This window comes from Spodoptera frugiperda, chromosome 11 (genome assembly GCF_023101765.2).
Source record: "Spodoptera frugiperda isolate SF20-4 chromosome 11, AGI-APGP_CSIRO_Sfru_2.0, whole genome shotgun sequence".
NCBI lineage: Eukaryota > Metazoa > Arthropoda > Insecta > Lepidoptera > Noctuidae > Spodoptera > Spodoptera frugiperda.
In genome coordinates, this window is record NC_064222.1 from 5,219,706 (window position 1) to 5,245,783 (window position 26,078).

General features: G+C 40.4%; 1 protein-coding gene and 1 non-coding gene across 2 annotated transcripts in view; both read left to right on the plus strand.

Annotated features, from left to right (window-relative positions):
- The window catches only part of LOC118275051 (uncharacterized), a 68,080-nt gene that overhangs the window by 40,049 nt on the left and 1,953 nt on the right, over window positions 1–26,078 (plus strand). The window contains 22 exon segments of the mRNA XM_050696670.1: window positions 1,145–1,259; window positions 6,519–6,714; window positions 7,515–7,746; window positions 13,860–14,192; window positions 14,469–14,688; window positions 14,998–15,164; window positions 15,167–15,249; window positions 17,574–17,780; window positions 18,159–18,491; window positions 18,604–18,954; window positions 19,231–19,471; window positions 19,691–19,798; window positions 20,145–20,301; window positions 20,450–20,489; window positions 20,889–20,968; window positions 21,318–21,516; window positions 22,664–22,750; window positions 23,592–23,698; window positions 24,110–24,281; window positions 24,691–24,896; window positions 25,205–25,336; window positions 25,701–25,939. Coding sequence (XP_050552627.1) covers window positions 1,145–1,259; window positions 6,519–6,714; window positions 7,515–7,746; window positions 13,860–14,192; window positions 14,469–14,688; window positions 14,998–15,164; window positions 15,167–15,249; window positions 17,574–17,780; window positions 18,159–18,491; window positions 18,604–18,954; window positions 19,231–19,471; window positions 19,691–19,798; window positions 20,145–20,301; window positions 20,450–20,489; window positions 20,889–20,968; window positions 21,318–21,516; window positions 22,664–22,750; window positions 23,592–23,698; window positions 24,110–24,281; window positions 24,691–24,896; window positions 25,205–25,336; window positions 25,701–25,939 — 4,005 coding nt within the window.
- Trnac-aca (transfer RNA cysteine (anticodon ACA)) lies at window positions 6,148–6,218 on the plus strand. The gene has a single exon. It is a non-coding gene; the product is annotated as a tRNA-Cys (tRNA).

The window sequence follows — 26,078 nt, forward strand, 5'->3', positions numbered from 1 at the left end:
CATGTATCAAAAGGCCTCAGTATTGCACCTAGCTTTACCTATATATCATGTAGAAAGAAATAAACGTTATTAAAAATAAAGAAACAAGTACAACCTGTAAAAACAAAGAAATAATTTACTATCAGTGTACTTAGTCCTAAACAGACTCTATATAAAAATTGCTTATACAACCAATGCATCGTTAGTCGAGTAGGCACGAGTACGACTGCCGGGTTGGGTAAAATATTATTGGACTTTTACCGGTTTTACGAAAAATGTGTCAGTAGTAGCACGGAGTCCGAAATAATACCCAGTTATGGCAATAGACTCACCTCCCATTACATGGGACTTAACACATTTGGTAAAAAGTGGGTGTACACTATACAGTGGCATTACATGCCGTAATGTACACCTCGACCTACCCCTTTGGGGACAAAATACTATGATATGATACTTAATATACAATCAAACAAAAATCCCTTATATTTCACAATTTCTCACTTAACATAATGTAACTGATGAATGCAGCTGTCTTTAGCTATACTGCGAATTACAGTGCTATCGATTGCTTGGCTTTCAATGTCCCCGGACCGCTGTGACCTTGGGTTGGATGCTCGCCAGGCAAATAGCATGTCTCACATTTAGTCCTGGGGCCTTAGTCTGCTATTACAATTGTGTCAGAATGGTCGATCACGGAGCAGTGCGAGAGGGACGGAGCTATGTAGGTTGTATAGCTCCATCCCTCTTTCCCAATTGTAATAGCAGACTAAGGCCCCTGGTCGAAGCTTTTGCATGATTTTAAACCCCAAGGTTCAGACGAACTCCCCCATAAATATTGTCGTAACTATGTAGTTGATTTTAGTATTTTTAATTGTTAATGAATTATGCGTGTTTTTGATTAGTTTTAAAGTGATTATTGTTGTTAATTGATTGTTTTTATAGCCTTTTTGAACACAGAATTTGTGTTAATTATAATAATAATAATACAACAATCAAAAACACGCCCCTAACTTAATAATTCAACAAACAATCACCGACGCTAGCGACATCTGGTACTTGATTCCAGAACTATAACACTAACAAAAACTTAACTTTAGTTTTAATGGCATAATGTGTGGGAATGGTATATTAATATGAACGTAAAACTATTTAGCCGTCTCCCTAGGAACGACAGCGAGGACGGAGAACAAGGAACAGAATATGGAAGAGAGTATGCCGCAGGTCACTGACCCCGTCACCTGCATACCTATACCTCCTGCAGCCCCTGCACAGCCGCCCAGGTTAGTAAACCTATTCATTTATTTAACCTATTGTCTGAATAATATTCTAATAAAATTATAAGTTTGACATCGCCAACCCGAATTGAGCAAGCGTGGTGATTAAAGCGCAAAACCTTATCCGTGGGAGAAGAGACCTTTTGTCAGCAGTGTCTTATTCAATGGTCAATAATATATTTTTGTTAATACTTAGGAAATATTACAAAGTTATATTTTGTAAATCACTACAGTACAGCTAGGCTATTCTATAAGTAACTTTCAATTCGACTATTATATAAATATATACATACATAACCTTACGCCTGTCTCCCATGGGGGTAGGCAGAGACAATGAAAATTATAAGTCCAGGTTTCCTCACTATGTTTTCCCTCACCGTTTCTTAGTGGTGTCTAGATAATCTCAGAAAGTGCATAGGTATAACTCGGAAAAGTATTTGTACTTGCCGTTGGTAGGTTTCGAACCCGCACTCTCACCTGTGAGAAGCGGGGTTCTTAAAACTCTAACATCACATTTGTTTAGTTTGTTGTTAATTGTAAATGTTAGGTTATCAAAATTGCTTTTTCCGTTTCTTTGGCGGTATAAATATGGTCTGTGTAAAAGTTTTGCTCAATATAATATCTGTTTTGTTCGTATTCTAAACAGTTTTATTTTATCATCCACCTCTTAAAATCATCATACATTATTGTCTATTTATCGCCCTACAATAATAGTTGAACAAGAATGATAACTATATCTCTAGCACGATCAAATATCAGTATTGACTATCATAGGGAAATGTACTGAAAAGTGACGTGTTTCAAACATGTTCTCGGAACACATTAAACTCTCTAACGTATGGTAAATAATAGAATGATACGCCAACATGTACTGTTTAATCTCATTCCCTTTGAACCACTTTATTTCTAGGAATTTGGTAATTTTAGTTAAATTAGCCTGTTCCCTTAGTATGAGTTTGCTTTACGTTTAAAGTAATCGAAACGAGAGGGCGTTCGGCGCTCTGATTGGTTGGCTCGAATAAACTAACCAATCAGAACGCCGAACGCGCTCTCGTTTAGCAAACTCATACTGATTAAGTTGGTACCGTATATTGAGATTGATATAACTGTTAGAAATTGGTAGATAATAATCGACTTATGATATAGGTATAGAGTCATGTCGGGAATAAAAGAGGTTATACCAAATTCATACTTTTACCAAACGGCCTAAATAGATATTTAATTAGCAGAAGTATCTATGTCGGATTAATTCATTAGAAGATAAAGTAATATTTATTAAGTGTAAATAAGACTTTGATACGAAGTCTTGATTGAAGAATAATTCGTAATCAAATTAAAATCAACCGCCTATTCTACCGTAGCAACACATAACCAATCACATTACATTTACAACACACAAAAGCCCGCGAAAGCCGCCATCTTTAAAACAAAAAACGAAATACAAAAAAAGAACGGTAGAACAAACAGCCAGCCATCATAATTTTTCCTTCAATATCTGTGGTACAGAAATTCTGTACGATTCGGTTGGAGTCGGGTCGGGCTTTTTAATTACATCGTGTCAACATTGAGCGGTTTCCCGGCCAATGAATTATTCACCGATAGCTCGGGAGAGACGGCCCAGGGTTTTTTTGCACTCGGTTAAGGCTTTTTTATTCCTTGTTTGTACTTCTAATGTGCTCTTCACGAGATGAGGAGGTTGCGCTGTGGTCCATTGTCTTGAAGTGTTTGCGATTTCATGTAGTTACTAGCTTCCGTGATACGCTGTTTGAGTCTGAACACTTTTTGGGAATAGTTGTAGTAGTAGGTAAAGATTTATGAATGTGAAATCTATTGTATTTTTTACAGTATAAATGCTCAAATAGGGTCGATTAACACATAAGCTCTACTTACGTCACATTACTATAAATAGCAGCCAAGTTTGTAAAAGAAAAGATGAGGTTACTTATTTTTTCGTTTGAATATGTTTTTCGTGGTAGTAATAGTAACATTAAAAATTCAATTTCTCCAAGTTACTTAATTCCCAAATCTAATTTTCATAAAACGATTCAAAAATTTCTTCCAAAAAGACGTATTGTTTAACCAAAGGTTCGCTTGCGATCCTCTACTCTACTCAGTACAGGGCCGGAGTTTGGTATTGGGATAAAACGGAATAACATATTTTTGGTAAGTTTTTAAAGTATTATATGGCTTAAAATGTAATTTTAAAATGTATTAAACACTTGGTGATTTGACATTTGTACATATTGAAGATAACGTAGGTCTTAAATCGTCGAAAATTCAAAAGTCGAAACAAGCTACCTGTTAAGTAGATCTACTTCCCTGTTCCCAAAACTTCCCCGATAACAAAAATCCGACAAAATTCCACCAAAAGAGCCTGCTTAACGAAAACTTCGAATCTCCTTCATTAATATATTTCCTCATATTCTCTCGGGTAGTCCGTCCCTGTGGACGTATGTTTGCACGACCACTCACTTTTATGAGCTTCAGACAATGAGAATAAGCCAATTTTTCATCGACCAGATTAATCGTTTAAAATTCATGTATTTTTATTTCAATCGAGCCGAGGGAAGAGATTTATTTTATTGCTGCTACAAACTTCGGAAGCCGGAGTTAGTTTTAAAGTGACTTCATTAGTAGTTCCAGTCTTTTATGGCACTTTGTGTTGCTTTTTATCTCGCTTAAGTATTCAAGACGAAGTTGGTCTTTGAGAAATGGGCTGAGAAACACATTTAAACAAGTATAAAGGCTCAAAATTGTTAAATGTTTTTAATTTGGTATGTTATTTTGGGCGATAGAAAGTTCAGGAATATTCCATTTTGGAAGCAGTTGTTATTTGATTTATAATTCTGATCTCAACCTCAATCGAACGAGAAAGGAAAGGGGAGTTTCGTAGAATTAATAAAAGAGAAATATGTAATAATAATGGGTGTGTGTTGTGAGTGTGTTGACAATCACTTCGGTGATTATTTGCACAAGACTCCCGCGGGAATCATGGCGGTTTCAATCAGCATACGTGACGCGATCGCGCGACTCGATTGTCGATAAACTTTTTAAGTAGGTGATTGGTGAAATTACGATTTTTATTGTTAGATTTTGTCTTTCTTGGTTGTTTAATTGTATTTTCAAAAAATGGGCGATGTTTGAGAATGGTTTTGGATTAAGTAATACTAATAAATGCCCCAACATTTAAGTGTCATTGAAAACAAAAAGTATTTTTTTATTAAACAACACATTTTTACCGAACTACACACAAATTAATCCATGTCTCTTACATTTACACTTTTTACACTTCTCGATACTCGTAACACTCGATTGTATAAATCGCTTCGATATCGATGAACAGACATCACTACCGCCACCGTTTCTCCCGACACGGTTTGTTTAGATTTTTACGCAAACACAGGGCCGACCCATCTTTCTAATTGCCTTAATTAAAAGCATCTACCAATCGAGAAAGCTAAATACAAGGGAAGAGGAGCTATGAAAAAAATAAGACAGTTTTGACTATCGTTTGATTTTGTCATATTTACACATCGATGAGATGGAAGCTTCAATTTATGAAACACTGCGCAAACATACGAGGCTTTCTCGTTTATAAGTGTACTTTGAATTTTATGTAATGAGATACTCTCTGTATCTATCGTTTTAGAGGCTAGGTTTATGTGAAGCGAAACAGATTGATTTATTAAGATAAGTGTCCACAGGCCCGCATCGTACGCATTGCCGATGATGCGGTCCGTACGATGCGGATCAGTGGAAGCAGCTGTATGAGTTTCTATACAAGACAAACTAAAATCCGTTGCGTGCGATGCGTACGATACAGTCCTGTGGACGCGTACCTTTAATGGGTTTCCATTACGAAAACACTGCAACACAGTTACAGATGAAAGTTTGCACGCGCTAAATCATCTACTGTAAACTATTGGATATTTTTTGCGGGCGTCCCAAAAATTTGTTCAAATATTGAATAAAAACGTTACCTACACATGAAAAATAGTCGCGTATCCGCACTAGTACTCGTAAAGGGATGAGATTAATTTGATTGTTAGGTTTACCGACGTCGAGCCGCTGTTTGTCCAACGGGGCGCTTCGCCCGCGGATAATTACCACCCCGCCGACTATTAATTGGGCAAAATTTAATGATGTTCAAATACCGACGAACCGTGTTAGTTGGTGTCGGCGCCGCCATGTTTTAACGATACGGATTTTTGTTTAGGTTTTAAAATTTTACTGTTGGTACTGTGAACGGTGGTGATTTTTTCTTTTTTTTTAGCTTTTAGTTGTGTTGACTGTTGATGGTTAAATTTTTATAGCGTTTGTTTAGAGACTGCGTTCTATGCTCAAGCAACAATCATGGAGTTTTCTTATATTTTCTTTATGTTATTTTCCATACTTCATTGCGTGCTATCGAGCCTGTCTCTCTCTCTCTCTTATACTTGACACAATGCGTAATAGACCTACACACCTACAGCTTACAATACATTTTAGCTTAACTTATTAATGAAGAAAATCACTCGATCAAAACTAACCCAAATCTATCCCATACAACAAAACAATAATCCGACATCATACACGGACCGATGAATTGAATTCTTCATTGGCTACGGTCACAAATACGCCCAGCCTCCCCGTGCCGCGGGGTAACCGCTGGTAATTAAAAGAGAGGCGAATTGAGCTAATTATGTTTGCCATAACTCCCCGATGCACCCCGCCCTGCCTACAACACGGTCTGATTGTGTTTTGCTTTTATAATTACTTGGTATTTTTAATTAATGATGTTAAATGTGAGATTAAAGAGGTATACCTAGTAGGGAGTTGGTTATAAGCAAAGTATTGTAAAAAAAATCAGTTTTCTGTAAGAGCAAGGTGTTTAAAATAGTGTTAGTAATCTTAAGGCGCGGTGGCGCAGTTGGCAGCGCATGAGCGACACGCTCAGGGTCGCAGGTTCAAATCCTGCCCGCGTCGATTGCTTCTTCGAGAATTCTCAAGTTAACAGTTACTCAAATGTGGTGTAGAGATCAGTTATCAGATAGTTGTTTATTCGGCATTAGCTCGTAACTAGTTACTCAACGTATCGTGATTATTTATTCCTCTTCTGACTTTAGCAAGAATCCTAGTAGACTCACCAAATATTTGCTATCCTCCATCACATTCCTAATTGTCAATAATTGAGACATTAAACATTGGATTTTAAAGGGTCTATACCTATATTAGACTTCATTTTTATGAGATTTTCAACATCTTAACATCCTTATTTCCCCACAGGTCGGAGTTAACGCGAACGCCGCCGTTACCGCCGTCCCCGCCGCCGGCGTCGTCCGCGCCGGCGCCGGTGACGTCGACTCCCACGCCGCTGTCCGTGGCCGGGAGTCCGGCGGCCGCGCCGACGCCGCCCGCCGTCGACGTGCCGCTACCGCCCGCGACAACGGCAGAAGTCACGCTTACTATTACGCCTGTTTCGGTAAGTTGAGAAGATAGAAGATAGGAGTTTAAGGCAGTTGTCCCACCGGCAACGATGAACGAGTAACGAGTAGAGCTAGAACTAGAAACGAGTGAAAACGAGTGAAAACAAAAACAAACAAGTGAAGCGAGCACTCGCCGGCAGTGTGAACAGTCAGCGATCAACTATTTGTACATATATGCATCTCTTTTGTTTACACGGAAAGTATATCTATTGTACGTTTCTTGAGCGAGAAAATAGCCGATAGTTAGTCGTTCACTCGCCGTTGGTGGGACAACTGCCTTAATAAACCATTTATATTTCCTTTTAACCAAAAAGAATAATCTACGCTTCTGTAGTAATCTTCTTCTATATTGTCTATCATGTAGTATTTGACTGTTGTTCAATTAAAAGGTTCAGTCTGAAGTGTTGAAATGAATAGCGTCTTTTCCTAAATGAAGACACGCCGTTAAACTTGCAATAAAGAAGACAGAGTAATATCATCTTGTAATAAATCAGTCCCAATCTAACTTCACAATGAATGAACATGTTTTTCATATAATAATACCTAAATAATCTTTATTGCACACCTTTACATTTGAAAACATAGCTAGATACATATAAAATTGAAGAATGGTAGGAGCAAGCGTGGTGATTATTGCTCAAACCTTCTTCGTGTGAGAAGAGGCCTTTGGTAAGCATTGGCCACCTATAGGCTGTGGATATAGGGTACAAAGGCGGCCTTATCGCTTACAACGATGTCTTCCAGGCAACCTTTTCATTTCTTATGTTCCTTTCTTAACCATATACTTTTCCTACAGACACCAATAACAACGAGTGCATCAAGCGCAGTGAGTGCAGCATCGTCTCCGGCGCCGGTGACGTGTATAACGTCGACGGCGGCGGTGGCGGCCACGCTGTCGGCGCCGGCGGTGTCCGGCGTTGCCAGTGGGACCGGCAGTGCCAGTGGTAGTGGCAGTGGTAGTGCACCACCCACGCCGCAGCCCGCGCAACCACCCACTCCTACACAACCTCCGCCCACGCCAGAGACTGGTAAGTTTTTTATGACTAAGTACATTGTAACTTTATCTTCATGTTGGTTAACACATTCACTGCCAACGCGGTCAATACTGACCGATACTAGTGGAGGATTTGCCTTTAACAGTATTCAGTTGGCAGTTAAAGACTTTATGCGTTTACTGTTTCCTAAAGCGTCAGTTACTGCTCTCGGTTACTGAAGCTGTCTACATTTTTACGCTTTTTAGAGATAAATATAACAATTGAATAATAATGTTATCTATAGTTTGTTAAGATTCTATAAAACATCGCAAACATGTGAAAATATTTTTAATTTCATTTTAGAAATTGTTAGTAATGTTTGTGTCGTGAAGTCTAGTAGGTCACTTTCTTAAGTATCCAGCATCTTGTGTGTCTATCTTTCCAGATCAAGTATTAAGCGTAAAGTTATGACCTAATTTCTTTTTACATGTGTTCCTGTAGTATTGTTAATTTCAAAAACACTGTTTTGCAATCACTTTGCCCTAAAGCCATGCATGATTATCAAGAATAAACGGTTTTAGTTGTAATTTTCTTTAAACACAACAACTCTAATACTTTGTATCTCGGTTGAAATCTTTCAAACTAAACACTGCCACATAGATTAGGGGTTGATACGATTTAAGTAATTCTCATTGATCACTAAAAATGTCTGTTTGCTATTTCAAATAAGTTAGGTGCGGACATTTCTATCCCATTTTCGTATTTAATATTCACAACGTATTCACAACAAATTAAAAGTTTTCAAATAGAAAGTGCTTTTATAAAACTTTATCACATTAAAGTAAAACTTGTATCATAGAATATTATCGCCAAATATTACGCCTGGGTATCACATTCGTAATTCCTTTAAAAACTTTGTCTTTTGAAAAGTTGAATTCATTCGGGACGTGAAATGAAACACTCGAGCGACGTACCTTTAAACATTTATTATAACAATAGTACATTTAAACCGAAACATGGTATAACCAAGTTGGTAAGCTCGCTTGAGATCACTCCATAATACTGATATGTACGGATTCACTGCGCGGGTGGTTCACTTGGCGGTGGAGGTGGAGGGCTCGGGCTCCGGCTCCGCGGCGGCGGGCTCCTCGGCGTGGCAGCGCTTGCGGTGCTTGTGCACGAAGTAGTAGGACGGGAACTTGCAGCCGCACGTCTTGCACGGGTAGTAGTGCAGCGTGGCGCGCGCCGCCTTGCGCGCCCGGCACGGCCAGCCGCGCTCCGGCGAGCTCTCGCGCCACGCCACGTTCAGCACGCGGCTGAACTGCACCGGCCCGTCGCACGACGCGATGTCCAGCACTGTGTTGCTTTGGCGCTTCGGAGGCTCCGGAGCTTCGATGCGCTCCACGTCCAACTCGCTGGATGTAGTGGAGGATGGTGATGGTGGCGGTGGTGACGCCGGTGGCGAGGGCACCCTGGCCCGGCGCGGCACGGGGCGGTGTGCCCCCGGGGGCGGCGCAGGCCTGGCGACGCAGGGGCTCGGCCCCAGCCACGCGCGGTACAGAGACAACATACTCGCTCGCGGCCGCTCGACGACTGCGAGCCGCCGCCACGCGACTCTCTTTATATACACCGCGATACGGTACAACTTCGCGTACAAAGTTTGATGTTCAGCAGCGAATATTCAATCATTTCACGGGATTATAGGATTTATAGGAAGGTTTGGAGGATTGATATTTCAACATTTGATTCAAAATGGCAATAAAGCAGTAGTTAATACACATTGTAACGTTACTTCTTATAACTACAACTTTAAAGAAAAACACAATTCCTAGAATTAGCATATACCTTAGCCAGACCACATTTCAATCCCTTACCCATCTTTTGGGAGTATTATTTACACAAAGTGAAATATGAAGCGTACCAGAGACGTTCCCAAGACGATAGTGACTATCCAGGCGAGTGTCTGTGACTTTACAAACAGTTAATCCACTTACAACTCCCTTGACGTAGCCATTGACTTTGTAAAACGTCATCTTTTCAAAAATATTAACTGACAAGACGAGCGTTCATAGGATTTTTTGAGGAGAGACGTTATGTCTTTGTGTTAATATATTTAAAATTCAAAATGGTTTGCTTTAAACTAATTAAGATTGCGTTGGAATATGATTTTCGTAAATAAATTCTACAATACAAACGTACTTGAGATAAGTTTCAGTATTTAAAAGATAGTTAAATACGAAAACCCGTATCTAAAATTATATCTACGACTGGCTACAATCGTCAATTTACGAAATCTCGTTCGGTAGCTAATTTACCAACACATTTGAAGGAGTGAGTTCAAACATTGAGGTACCGTGTCTTAGCAGAGGGGAAGCTTTAAACCACGATTCCCAAGTGACCGACATCAGGTTTAATTTCAATGATGCTATCGCTTTGTGAGCTGCGACAAAAACTCCTTTATTCCAATACCTTTGTATTACTACAGCGGTTAATTAAAAATAAATGACTTTAAAAATTTACGAATTTTCGTAAAGATGAGTTGATTATGTAAATATCGTGCATCTTTGATAAACTTAATCCTTTTAGAATGCGATCTCTAACTTGATTGTACGGCGTAGGGGATTATAGCAAATCTCTCATTAGTATAGGAGACCTGTCTCCCAAAACTTGTCAATGATGTACAAAACAGTGACATTGCAAAGCAATTATGCAAATGAAGATTGAATATTCAATAACACTAACTCATTACATTATTTTTAATCCCTGAAATTCCCGATCGAAACGTAAGTTAATCCGTGGTACATTAGTATATGACGGCTGTAATCCTCGGCACGGTTGACAGTGTAAACCGTAGCAGCTCACCACACACGGAATACTAAATGTAACATCAGCCAATGTCGCCCGTGCGGCCGTACCGCCTTTTGTAAGATTAACAGATTAAACGGTCCATGAGACTGTGAACATCGCTTTGTCTTCACACCAATCATTTTCATAATTACACACATCACATAATTTGACGAGCAATCTAGTTGAAAGTTTTATTATAATTTTCGTGAGATATACTAAGTTAATTATTATGTTATCGGCTTACTCACGTAACTGTTTGACGAGGAAGTCGACTAGTTTCAAGCCATGCTAGAGGAGCCATATTCATGTGTCGTGGAATGTTGTTCATGAATCTGAGCTTGAGTCACCTATCTTAGTTTAGGGGTTACTTAAGATTTAAGAGAGGTTCCTGAAAATTAATATATATGCTGGTATTTAATATAGTTTTCTAATATAACTTCAAAGAGAAATGAAACAGTATATAGTTATTTTTTGTGTTATTAAAGAGAATTGACAAATTGTATAATAAAATCAACACACAGCATACAGAAGGCATTTAATCTACAAAATGTCTGCCGCTGTTTGCGCTGTAAATAAACAGATAGCCGGACTCGTTAAATTCTCGCGCTTCACGGAACATCGGTGCGCAAACAGAGGTGACATCCCGCTCCACAGTTTGCCCACCCGTGGGATATCGAGTGTAGGAAAATTGTGTATACACATGTCTCGTTGTGTACAAATGAATAGGGGCTTAAAAATTTTCCGTTGGCGTTGGTCCCTGTTGGGCGCCAATAATTTTCACTGTATTTATACTTGCATTTCCAACATCAATTATTATATCATTGGTTCTAGGAATAACACACGATTAACATCAATATAGTTTACATGGTAATCAGTATATAAAACAGTACGTAATTGGTAATTATGTTAGTACCACGTTGGGCGCCATTCAATCAAAACGCTGAGTTAGCTTTGAGTTGAATAAAACGTTGAATCGAGATCCAATTAGCGCTTGTGCAAATATCAGTAATTGGTGAGATACTGAGATTAATTGACGGTGCTCGACGCGGGTTTTGTGTCTCTAGGGTAACTTTGTGTAGCTTTATCGGTGGTTTATTAAAAGGTTAGTAGATATTATTTAATAATAACCTCTTTTTTATGGTATAAGCCGGTAAACGAGCAGACGGATCACCTGATTTTAAGCAATCGGCGCCGCCCATGGACGCTCGAAACACCAGAGGCGTTACAAGGGCGTTGCCGGCCTTTTGGTGGTTAGGAATTTAAGGGTTATTGGAGAAACGGGGATTGGGAAGATTGGAAAGGACTGAAAGCTGAAAGATCGTATACATATTATTTAAAATTTTAATCGAATCATGGGACAACCTATTAAACTAGCTTCATACATATACTATTATTTAATGACAATCTGTACATAGATTAGCTCATTAAACCCCCTTACCTTAGCCTAACCTTACAATTTTCAAGTCGTTTCTAGCACTATCAATTCTATGCCCTATTCACTTAGTAATAGTCTGGTGGTAGCAAGACAAACGTCGTTCGTTTGCTCAGGGATCGCAGACACTAATTAGCACTCCGAGCCATGGATGTACAGACAGGCGAACTGATCGTGTATTTATGTATCTGTTGTATTTACGGTACCTATGTTTAATTCGTTTTGGTTAGATTCGTCTTTAGGGAATTTGGGGTTGGCCATTATAGTATAAATGAGGTGTTCGATACAGATTTAAGAAATAAAGCATTTTTGGTTTATGCTAGTGTTTTGTGGTTTGAATATTTTATTGATATAAAAAATATTAGCTATCGTTCTGCTCGGCTCCTAACGCTATAACGTTCCTCGAATTTATCATCCCGTCCATTGGTCCATTTCTACTATCTAACACAAAAATAATTATTCTATTTGGACATATACTGGAGATTAGTGCGTTCAAACAAACAAACTCTTCAGGTTATAATATACAAGTATATATTTAGATTAGATTACAACACATTGATCAAAACGTTTAAGACTGAATTCATATATTTTTAATCTAGAAGAGTTATGAGGAATATATGTACGTATACCAAGGACCCTAAAATGGGCTATAGCCACAAGCAGTTAGCAAAACCTATCCAAAAAATATGAATTCACGAATCCTTACTCCGAATACTCAAACAAGAGCTCGCCTCTGTTCACAACTAAACTGCACAAATGTAATTAGCCAGCAGTTGGCGAGTTAATACGAGCGAGCACAAATCTGTTCGTCTAATAGTTAATTATTTAACTTGCACCGATGCAGTTTAACCGCCTCCGCTGCTGTGTAAACTTGCTAAACTGTTTCCATGTCCGTTCTTATTTGGTGGCTAATAATAATAATTATTATAGAGAACGTTTAAAGGTTTTAATCGTTTGTGCAGAAATCTATGTTTTTTATTTCTTATACTAAGCGTCCACAGACCCGCATCGTACGCAACGGGTTTTAGTTTGTCTTGTATAGAAACTCATACTACTGCGTCGACGGCAATGCCTACATGCGATGCGTACTGATGACGTCATACGGAATGCGTACGGTGCGTGTGTTGCGTACGATGCGGCCCTGTGGCCGCTTACATTAAAACAGTAAAAGGATAGATATTTGTTATTTCTACTAATAAAAGTGCTATTTGTATATCTAAAAGCGTTACTCAAACATGTCGGCAAACGTTTCATTTTATCAAATTCACACACGAAACAAACTAAATAATAAATTCGCATAGATATTAATTGGAACGCACGCGTGTATGACTCGACTGTAATTCAATTTGTATAACAAACAGCGATAAATAATTAAACAAACAGTGCATCGGTATCGGAACTAAATTGACGCTAATCTGCTTTTGCTACAAATTGGCGCCCAACGCGGGCCCGCTGAATATTGCACGAGACCCGTTCCACTGTGCCGTGATTTACGGATCATCTCGCGTTGTTCTGAATAAACTTGTTAATATGCAACTGAAGCTTGAATAATGAACTATATGGAAACTAGATTCGCGTTTGTTGTTCCCTAAATGCTTTTAACTGTTTTGATTTTGGCTGGTTTCGTTTGTAGGTGAGGTGGAGTTTGGTTTACGTGATTTATTTTTTTATTATTATAGACCATTTGTATATTAGGTATTTGTCACAAACGTATATTTTCTGTCGTCGTCTTAGATCCTATCTTATTCATACTTGTATAGACAAACATTCAAAAATTCACACTTTTTAGCCTAAAAGAGAAAGTTCTACAATGCTTACATGATCAAACCACCTCAGCACACATTTCAGACAACCACCATTGTACTAACAACAAGAAATTTGTCTACAGCCGTAACAGAACGCATCGGAACACCATCATCCACAGCCACGATCACCACAACGACGATAACCACAACATCATCCAATTGTGCCGTCTGCAATAACTCCGGAGCCAACCACCTGGTTTCAAGGTCACAGGCTGTCCACTACGGTCTCAAGGAAGAGGCCGTAGGGGCCAGGGTCTGTGAGCCCTGCCACAGTAGGTGCGTTAGGTCCCGATACACCAGGTGTCCGGTCCCAACGTGCCCTGGCCCGAAGGTCAGCCCCAAAAGACTGAGGCATCTACCTCCGCGGTGGCACGACTTGAGTTTAGAACAGAAAAGGCCACTTATGGAAGAGTTCGGTGAGTTTGTTTTTTGGTTTTGCCTTTTTAACTAGTCAATTGTTTATTAAATCTGTTGTCTTGTATTTTGAGATAATTGATACTTATATTCTTATAGAAGACCCGGCAGATTCTAATAAAAAGACGTTGATGATTTTTACGACTAAGACATTTTCAATAGCAACTAAAGTTTGAGTCAGAGAGTGGAGTCAGATTAGTTTTTTTGTCTGTCTTGGGAGAATTTGAAACCTAATGATTAATGTTTTCCTTTGAACTAATCATCACCTTCTTTCACAGAAATCCCGAGCGAGTTAAGCAAGTGTTGTTTCGTTTGCCACAAGACTATAACGAAGAGGTTAGAAGCGTTAGTGGAGGGAGGGTCGGCGCCTGAACCTACGGAGGAGGAGGCGGCGCGGTTCCGGGCGCTACTGAGGGAACACGGCACCGCATGGGACCGGATAGCTGCCGTCAGCGGCAGGACTCCGGCCAGTTTGAAGGCGTTCTACTTTACTTATAGGTATGATGATGGATTTTGTTGTGATTTGGTGATAATGTGTTTTGTTGTATCGTGTGTGCCGGTTGTTCGTAATTTAATGATCTAAAATGTATTATAATAACATGCAGCGTTAGGTTTTAAAATTTATTTATCAGGAATATACCAAATAAACTAAGTTCAGAATGGAACCGTGTGACAACAATGTTTTACTAATTTCGCTTGCTGATAAAGGGTTAGCTTATTGAAAACGCCTATAGATAGTGGTACTGCGATAATAAGATTATGATAAATCATGCTATGTTTAGTAACTTTACTAATCATTGTCAACAGGAGAAAGTTACAACTAGACACGTTAGTGGCGGACCGTCCGGCGTCGGCGCGGTGTAGCTCGAGCGAGGACAGCGCGCTGTCGTCGGCCGACACGGACACGGCCAGCGGCGGGTCCCCGGCGCGCGCCCCGCCCGCGCAGCCCGCGCCCGCGCCGCGCACCGACGCCGTCGCCCCCGCCGCCCGCGCCGCGACGAGTACGACTCCTCCGCCACCGAAACTGCCGACGAGGAGAACGATGCGCCAAGCGCTAAGGTACGTTCAATATCATTATTCTTACCAATTTTCTGTACCCTTAGGCCGCGAACGCACAGGCAGGTGGCTTGCTTAGCGCCTAGTGTCTAGCGCGTCACCTAGCGAGTAGCCCAGTAAAACGAACGTTCTAAAATGAACATGGATGCACGCCAAGCGACTAGCTAGGCGCTAAGCGCGCAGTGCAGCCGGTCGCGTTTATTTTAGAACGTTCGTTTTACTGGGCTACTCGCTAGGTGACGCGCTAGACACTAGGCGCTAAGCAAGCCACCTGCCTGTGCGTTCGCGGCCTTAGTACGAGTTTGCTTTACGTTTAAAGTAATCGAAACGAAACGTTCGGCGCTCTGATTGGTTGATTTATTTCAGCTGGCCAATCAAAGCGCCGAACGCGCTCTCATTTCGATTACGTTTAACGTTAAGCAAACTCATACTAAGGGTACTGTTCACGACTTTAATCCAGATCTCCCCTCTTTAATAATGTCATCTTTTAAATTCTTACTCGTTCATAAAGACTTGACCATTTTATATGTTTTGTTTTTGAAACAATTTCATTCATATCAAGCTTGGTTATAAACTTCTCAAGTAAAGATCCAGTTCGTTCATTTGTATCGAATTTAATCGACTTCTGATATAATTGTTTGGTTCGTTAATTGGTATTAAACACTTTTACTTCAATTATTGCTGTATGCAGCAGATCTTCTGAATAACGACTTTTTGTACGTTCTAACCTGCTTTAATTATATGTATTGCGGCACATTGCGTGCAATAATCTTTACACAAGGGGCTAAAATGTCTAACAGCTTTATAATCTTTCCTTCTAGCTTTGCATAGCTTACTATATTCAATATATATGTGTGTAAACTATAATAATTTGACCTTCAAACAATCGCCTTCTTATGTGTCAAAAATACTCCTAATAGGAGGAGATCAGGATTACATCCAGTCGTTTATTACTATATTATTTTATTAACAAAATTCACTTTTATGTTCCTAAACAATTGGCAAATTTCATTTCATTTCTTTTCATTTATTTATTTATACTAACACTATATGCATGTAACATTTCATATTTCGAGAAGGCTTCCTACTATTCATACCATCATTTCATCTCTGCATCACCCTAAATTCTAAATTTGTTAGGCAATGCTTACTAAGCTAATACAAGTCTACCTTTATAATACAAAATATGTGTCTGAAGTGTGCGAATTGTATATAAAACATATATTTTTATATATTCAATGTGTAATTAAGTTTATTTGGGGAAACAAAACTGATATAAACAGTTTGGACCCCATCAGGGGTTAATTTAGAGCAGGGAGGCCGATATTATGTAGTTCAGCGTCTCCGGTCACCAACCGCTACCAAGTGGGCGACCTATGGGAAAAAGTCCACACAAAAGCCCTTCTTATAGTCGGGTGAAAATAGCCTAAAATAGTTCCTGAAGGCTCTAATAGAGGTCGTGATGACGACGGGGCCGAGAAGGAGATGACAACCAACAATCACTTTATCTACCAATAAAATTATCAAAATAATGTGTTAAGTGGAACACAAAGTCCAAACCTTTGTCTGAGACTCTTGAAGTATCCATGTGTTCGATTTCGTCAGAACTTCGATCTCTGAACAAGCTGGTAAAGAAGATAGATATGCCCTGCACTGTTCATACGCTGGCGATATACCTAAGCACTGCTATGATCAAAAGGGTCTAATGTCTTCATACAGCTTGGGAGAAGTTCTTTGACGAAATTGCAGTATCATGTGGATGCTAACCGGTAAACTAGAGTTAAAACCAAAATGATATAATACCGAACTACATCTCTTTAAAAAAAATTACCGACTAACAGAACTGAGCGGTCTTCTTCGAGTCTTCTTGTTGTCTAAAGCAGAGGGGCAGATAAAACAAATGTTTTGTAATAATAAACGTTTTCAAAGCATAATCGACAATAGTCAACAACAAAACAACAGCGAGCTATGAACGTACTTCTAAAGATTCTAAATTAGAGAATCTTAAAGAGAACTAAAGTTACCGACATAGCTCAGAATCAGTAAGCTGATAGCATGGCCCATATCTACCAAAGGATCCATTCGGAGTCCATGACATCAGTAACTTGGTGCGCCCATGCTATTGATGTATCAACGACTTTATAAGGGTGGCCGGAGATAGCTAGATACGAAACATGGGGGATCGGGCGTTGTACGCCAATGAAGAGGCTTAAGTCCAAAGGACCTAAAGCTGATACGATACGATGATGACGATGATGCTAGCTAGGATCATACATTAAAAGGATCACTCCTCGAGCCATTTGTAACATCATCGTATCATCTCGCAGATCGTTCCCCCCACGTCGCTCCCGACGGCGGTGTCCGCGGCCGCGTCCTGTAGCCCGGTGACCGTGGTCTCCTCCGGCACGACCACGGTCGTCAACCGCATGACGGGCGCGCCGCAGACCGTGCGGGACGTGGTCCTCAACCTCATAGAGATCAGCCTCACCAAGGACATGCCGAGCCAGCACCCCAGTATCAAGCATCAGATCAAGGTAGGAACTCTATATAGTAACACACGGACACATGCACGCACGGTAACAAGGTGGATGTACTGCGGACGCGAGGCAGTAGGCAGCCTTAGTTGTTTGTTAATGATGATGCATAAGCAACGTCCGAACAAGAGGCCTCAGGTTCGATTCCTGTATCGAGCAGAGTGTTATTGGGTTTCTCTATTGAATAGAAGTGTATCCGTTAGGGAGGTAAAAGGTGTGATGTTAGGTGATGTTATGATGATGGAATTAAAAGAATCGTACACTCGAAGTGAACCTTCTCGTCATGTTGATGTGTACGGCGGAATGTATAAGTGTTATGTTGAGTTGTCGCATTCAGTATATTAATTAACGTGTGTATAACAGTCCCGTATCCAACAGGTGACGTCGGCGTGCGCCAGCGGGCGCGAGGCGCTGGCGACCTTGAGCGTGGTGAACAGTTCCCACGTGGGGGCCGCGGGCGCCGCCGGGGCCGCCAGCCCGCAGCGCGCCGCCACCATCACGCCCGTCGCGCACGTCGCGCCCTCCAACGACAAGGACGTCATGCTCCTCCACATAGAACCGCGCCCGGAGCGACCCGAGCGGCCCGAACGACCCGATCGGCCCGAGCGACACGAACAGCTCCTTATACGGCATGAAAGACATGAGCCCTTACTTGATCTTAGCGTCAAACGGCCGAGGCATGATCAGCCGTTCTCACATCCTAATAAGTCGGTTAGTATACGATATTGATTTACTTACTCAGAAAGTATTAAGTTGCGCAACGGTTTGTAGTTACTTGCGCAAAAAATATGATCTTTTATTATTGTATATTGTTCTCCCGCAGGTATATCGAAACTCAACAGAATACCGGCCACAGCAGGAAAGGGAATCTCCTAATCAGTACAATTCCAAGCCTAAAACGGTCGGAGCGCCGCCAAGACCTCAAGTTAAGGCGTCACCCAACCCCAAAGGTTCAATAACTCTTGGGACCCCAGTAGAAACGAGGTTTGAGCCTCACAGAAACCCTCCCGAGCCCAAAACGGGGTCAATTACAGCCGGGACCCCGGTACATCCTCATCACTTACCTGACAAGCGAACCCTGGAGTTCTACAAGAGAAGAAGTCCAGGTGGACCTGCGGCGTACTACGCGGCCGCCAGTAGTCAGCCCAGGCCGCAATCCCCTTCGTTTTCACCTGTGAGTATTTTTGTAGAAAGTTGTTAAACTGTTTTTATTACGTCGACCAAGATCTGACCTAAAAATATCTCTTAGGAGGATGTAAAGGGCAGATGACAGCCTCACAAGATCACTATGGTGTTAAAGTGAACGACATTAATGTCTGATAAGAAATCCCCAAAAGCCCGACAACGCACTTGTAATTTTCTTCTGGTTTTTGCGTTTACCATCAGGTGATCCATATCGTTTACCGACCCTAGAAGATAACAATTATAATTTTCATTTATTTGTTCACAGACCGGCTACACTCGTAACCCTTACGGGCCGGAACAGCGTCAGATAATCATGGCGGACTTCATAACGTCGCAGCAGATGCATGGCGGGGCGCGACGCGAGCGGGAGCGGGCCGCCAGTCCTCAGTACCGCAGGGATGCGAGGGATGCACGGGATGCAAGGGATGCAAGGGACGCCAGGGATGCCTCCGTCATACAGAGGCATACACCCCATGCATACCACGCGCATCCACATCCACCACCTGGTAAGTTTGCAATTCCTTTACACAAGGGTAGCTTTATATTGTGTTAAAGACAAGATAGTTAATTATGTAGGCGGTTTTTCAGTGTTTCTATAATAATAAACATAAAAAAGAAGATATTCACTTTGCGTGTACTACATAACGTAAGAAAGTCAATTTACCACGCATGTTTGGTACAAATCATGAGCCAGTTCTAAACTGAATATGTTTGTGTTTATACAGAAGAACGTGCAGCATCCCCGCAGTACCGACAACGAGACGCTTTATCCGTAATACAGCGCCACTCCCCGCAACACGTCTATCCTCACCAGCATCCGCAGCCGCCGCCAGGTAACAAACAAACAAACATACAGATACATAACATATATACAAGAAAATATCATGATTAACTTGTAATTGCCTCACTGTAGGGTAAACACCTCTTCTCATTCAGAGAAGGGATGAACATTAATCGCTACGCTTAACATATAGTCGTATCATATAATATTTCCACCAAAAGAAACAAAAGAAAACATTTATTTAACACAGATACACCTTAACTTTAATTTTACAATTTTCGAGCACGCTCGATTAGTTTCGAGCAACGTCTATGTAAGGCTCCGGTGAGGCTCGAAACCAATCAAACATTTTTTATCTTTTATTCATGAGTTAAATGTAAACTCTATTTATATCGTAGGTCACGAAGCATTCACCTCGCTAGTGGACGTGGCGTCGGCGGCGACAGCTCTGCCGGTCCCCCGAGGGTCACAGGCTGACGGTAAGCAGGACAACAAGCAACAACAGCAACAACAACAACAGCAACAGCAGCAACAGCAACAACATCATGACCTCAGGTGAGAGGAGATTTGATTAAATATTGCAAGAGTTAACAACACTTTTTGTGTAACAAATGTTTCTTTACATAGATTTCAAATACATATTTGATAGTATAAGAATATGTCATTACATCATTAATTTACAAAAAATATTTTCTTTCTACAGGTTTATGCCGCAAAAATTCCCTATCGGCTCTCAATTCACGGTGAGTTACTTTAATAATACACGTTTCTAAACAATATTTATTTTTATCTATCCTTAAGATATTAAAAATACTTTTAATATGATCGGATAAAAAAACGTCATGCCTTTTATCCCCAAAGGGGTAGGCAGAGGTGCAATATTACGGCTTGTAATGCTACTGTATAATGTACATTGTACACCCACTTTTCACCATTTGTGTTATAAGTCCCATGTAATAGGGGGTGAGTCTATTGCCACATACTGGACACAATTCCAGACTCCGTGCTACGACTGAGAAATTTTCAAAAAACCGAAAAAAGCCCAGTAATACTTTGCCCGACCCGGGAAATTATCGGATATTTACAATCCTATGAAAAATAAACTCGATTCATAAAACTAAACGATGATTGTAATATTTCAGCAGATGATGGACAGAAGAGTACAATCCCAGCCGCAGTACATAGAGCGAGACAGACAGCTACAGATGCAGAGACGAGACGCGTAAGTATACCATCTATACATGTCTAAAAGCGTTCTGCATCTGCCGTACCCAGAGACATTCAATGATTACTTAAACCGTTCCTTAGTAACGATTTTGTTTCAAAAACAATGGCTAAGGACGAGTACGGCAGTTTGTGACTAGGGCAGCCCTGTGTATTTGACCCGGAGCTGCGGACTTTTCAAGCGGGTTATCGGGGCTCCGGCTCTAAAAGCAGGAGTAAGAACGGAGTGATTTTTAGTCAGTAACAGTCTGATACTCACTCTCGCCTTACACAAGGCGGAAGAAGTCATTGGATATATTTTTTTTAAATATTGAACAATAAACTAATTTCCCCTTTATCTTTACCAGCGAAAGGGCAATACACGCGATACAGGAGCGACAACACGCGCTGGAGCAACAACACCAACAACACCAACAGCACCAACAACACCAGCAACACCAGCAACACCAGCAGAGCCAGCACCAGTCCCACCAGCAACACCACCAACCCCACCACTCCTCGCCCGCGCAGATACTGCACGACAGACATCACATGCAACACTCCATCGTAAGTACTCGATTTTACTTAGCTAGCACTCTGCGAGAATCTACTTTATAGGTTTTCCTGTCTCAATAAAATGAAGAATGTTTTTGGGAAAGTTGTTTGTAATCATGAGTACAATCACGTGTTTAAATATCGTTCACTATACCTAATGCGCTGTAACAAGGTGCGGCTGACAGATTCAGTAACGTTTCGTATCACTCTTGAAAGTTGCTGCGATTTAAAAATTATGCCTTAGTATTTTAGCTGTATCACATTCGTATTATGTTAAATCATTCGGATGCGTAGTTAATTAAATTAAAACCAACCGGAATGTTCTAGTATTCAATTAAAATCTAATGAAATGAAAAATAAAGTAAAGTGTTATGCGTATAACGTAAAGCCATAGTCGTGTTTAGTGATGGGAGTACGGCTACGATGGATAGGTAGTCGATGTTTTTTTAGAATAAAAAACGAAAATCGTGCGTCGTTCAATTATCATTCTTAAAAACCCTTTAATTATGTGGGTAAATCCACTGTAGACGCGGCTCTCTCTGCCCAAACCACAGTGACATTATCTGAGCAGAAATATGTAGTAGGCATTTTTCTAGACATTTCCGGCGCCATTGATAATGCGTGGTGGTACTTAATCTAACATATACAAACTAATATACCCTTGTTTACTTCACGGTTCTGTAAAACTGAAACCCTGAAACACCTCAGGGCTCGGTCATAAAATATTTATTTTGACAGGTGTAACCTTTACTGATGATCTACTTACCTTTTTTCTCAATAAAATGAAGAATGTTTTTAGGAAAGTTGTTAGTGATAATGAGTATAATCACGTGTTTAAATATCGTTCACTAATTACCAGTCATGCTATATATACATGACATGCATTCAGTTTATCGATTTCGACTTTTATTAGTTTTGTGAAGATGTTATTGTCTACTTTTTTTGTACTATAATTAAATGTAAATTATAGACAAAGTTGATTAAAATAATATAAGTTTCAACTACTAAACGTACAAACAAATAAGACATGATAGACAATGTTTAGGCTTGACAATAGTAAATGAACGTTTCATTTGATTAAATTCTTAACTATAAATTGCTCAGCGATTTCCAAAAAATCTACGCTTTTAATACATGCGTCGTACGTTACACCGTATAGCACGCGATGCAGGAGCGACAAGCCGAGCAACAGCAACAGCAACAGAAGCAACAACAAATGATACAGGACAGGCATCAACACATTATGGTCAGTTTACTTTACTGACTATATTCGCTTATTTTATTTTAATATTGTTTTTTTTTTTGATGTTGTAAAAGCAACTTTATGTTGAATGTCTTAAGAGCAACAGAAGCAACAATATGTGATACATCAACATTATTAGGTTACTTTACTGACTAAACTAGCTTGTTTTCTTTAATTATTGCTGTTGTAAATGCAATTCTGTGTGTACTGTCTTATGATTTAGATTGTTTCGATGACTCTACGGACGAGTTCTAATAATTATGTTTAAGCCGGTGCATTAAAGAAAGAAATCTTAAATGGTGACATGTCTCTGGGTTGACAGATAGACTTTTTTTTAATTATAAATAGTCACAACTAAACTGGATCCTCTCTTTAACGAATCGAGCTATAGTCAGATTGAGACCTTCTTAAAAGTCAGATGTTAAAATTAGTAAGAGTTATGCGAAGCAACAGAAAATGATATAGCGCATATTATGGCCTGATACCAACTATTTAATATTGGTGTTGTAAAAATTCGAATTTGAATGTTTTTAAAGTTGATTTGAATAGGTACTCTATTGACGAGTATGTAGTCATATGTTTTTATTTAAGTTAATTCCGTTTGAGCTTCTAGCTTATGTTATGGTTCCGTTGAATAATCAACGGAGCAAGCGCAATTATAGGACCTTAGCTACAATTAATGCTCATAAAATTTGGGTTTCTAAGATGTACGTCCTCCTAAAAGTCTAAGATTTTTTTACGTAAGCTAATATTTGTTGGTGGCATTGTCAAGCTGCTTACTTACTGCCTAACTACATAGTACATATACTTCGTTTACTAATGTTATCGTTATGTATTGTTGCAGAGCGTATCGTCGCAGGACGGAGAGCGTCGCATGATCCAGTCGGTGACGTACAGCACGCCGGGCAAGCCCAGGGCGCAGACACCGCACCATATCGACAGGAAAGATGCGTGAGTATTTTTTATCTAGTTGTTTTTGGTATTGAAAATCTAAAGTGGGTTACAGGGGTATAAAATCCTCCTCTAAACTGGTTTCCTATCAAGTTTTTGCTTGTAATAGTTACAATAGGTACATGCTTTTCTTATTTCAAAATCCAATTTATTAAACTTGGATATAAATTGAGTACCGATTTAATACATATTAACCCACATTGTGTCGGTTAAAGTAGTTATGCCATATTATATTACTGGTGGTAAAAGAGAACGAAAGAAGATTTTCTATCCTTTGCATTCGCATATTGACATGTACGCAGTACGTCTAATACGTACTTCTTCTATTCTATTGTATATTCCTTGAAAAACGTAGATTTCAGAAATTATTTTTGAATAATCTTAATAATAACTTTCGTATTCTTCCCCCAGCCGTACAGTGGTATCGACAGTCCCGGTGGGCGGCGCGGCGCCGGGGGCGGCGGCGGGCGCGGCCCCGGCTGACGGCCGGCCGAGGCCGGCCGAGGGGACGCTCACTGCCGCCTCGCTCATTGACGCCATCATCACGCATCAGATCAGCCAGAGCTCGGATCAGAGGTTCCCGGTGAGTTACACTTCGTAATACAATTAAAATTTTTGTAATTGGGGTATAATATGTATCCAGATAACATATTTTGAAAATTAAGATACACATATAATCCATATTTACTTCTATTACGAATTAAGATAATTATATTATATGCAAGCCCAATTACCCCCTCTTCCCAAATTTCCCAATCCCCGATTCTCCAATTAACCTTAAATTTCTAACCCCCAAAAGGCCGGCAACGCACATGTAACGCCTCTGGTGTTTCAAGTGTTCATGGGCGGCGGTGATTACTTACTATCATGATCGGTGTGCTCGTTTACCGTCATTTAAATAAAAAAAATGTTGATTTCACTGAGTGGTTCAATTTTTACTCTAGTGTATCTTGAGTTTTATGTTGTACTAACATGTTTTAATATAATTCCAGCAACAACAGGAGCGCGTAGAGCGTCCAGTAGGTGTGGGCGGTGTAGGAGTATCAGTGACCGGGGGCCCGGGCGGGGGCGCGGGCGGGGGCGGGGGCGCGAGCGTGGAGGACGCGGCGCACACCACGTCCATCAAGCTCGGAGACCTCGCCTCCAACATCATCACTCGAGACTTCTGCAGCCCCACCACCTCCGTCATGCATCACAAGTATGTAGCACCAACAGACTATGTCTTACTCTTTCTTTTAATCAATAGGGCTGTTTAGAAGTCCCTACCTCTACTACTATACGAGATTGAGACACAATGAAAACATTCTGGCTTAGATCTATTTAGCAAACTTTGGTTATACTAAAATCGTCATCCTCAGATTAATATTAAGCTTCTTAACATTTTTTTTTATTTATATTTATTCATTTGAGGTCTTTTGAACATACGAAGACCCCGTCTTCTTACATTCTATTCAAAATGTAGGTTCTTATTAAAATATATTTTCTAACACGTAGTAATGTTTCCAGTAACAGATTCAATGTGGGTAACTCCGAGGGCTACGTGGCTGGCGCGCCGGACGAGTGGAAGCGCCGCGACGCGCCCAAACACGCGCCCTACCTCGAACCTGTCAGCCCGCCTGACAACCATCCTGCCAACAGGTATTTATGCTTACTACTATCATGATGATTTGGTGTACGTTCATAAGCTTACCTTTTTTGCCTAAATCACAACTAAAAGTTGAGCAGAAATCAATAAAATCTGTTGCTTGTTGTCTTTGATAGTAAAAATAATTGCTTGCTTCCTGACATTCTCATTCTCAAATTCTTAGGTGAAAATAGTATCATAATCCGTTCAATCGTTTTTGAGATTATCACGAACAGACGCGGTAGGAGTAGGAGGGGAGGATTATACTTTGGTATAATTTGTAAGGATCATCACAAAATAAGATTTGATTTGATTTTTCAAGTAATGATTTATGTCTAGTTTATTGACTTCATACTTATCATATACCATTTGTTCCAGAAACAACAGCAACCGTCGCTACAGTTGCGTGGGCTCGTCCTCAGTGGGCGTGGGCGTGGGCAGTGGGGTGGGGGGCAGCGGCGCGGGAGGGGGAGTACTGACGGCGTTTGATTACGTCACGAACCGTATCGTGGAGGTGATGCGCTCGGACGCGGACGAGCGAGCCAAGCCCCTCGCATTCCCTACCACTGCATACGCGTACCCGTACTCAGCGCTCAACGTACAGGCTGCAGGGGATGGTGAGTATTGTTACATTGTGTTTTTTTTTTTATATTTTGCTTTGAAATTTCGATGGTCAAATGTCTTGTTTTGTGCACCATCTTCTTCATTCTTCAAGATAAATGTAGACAGAATGTGACTTTGATCAGTGTTGAGAAA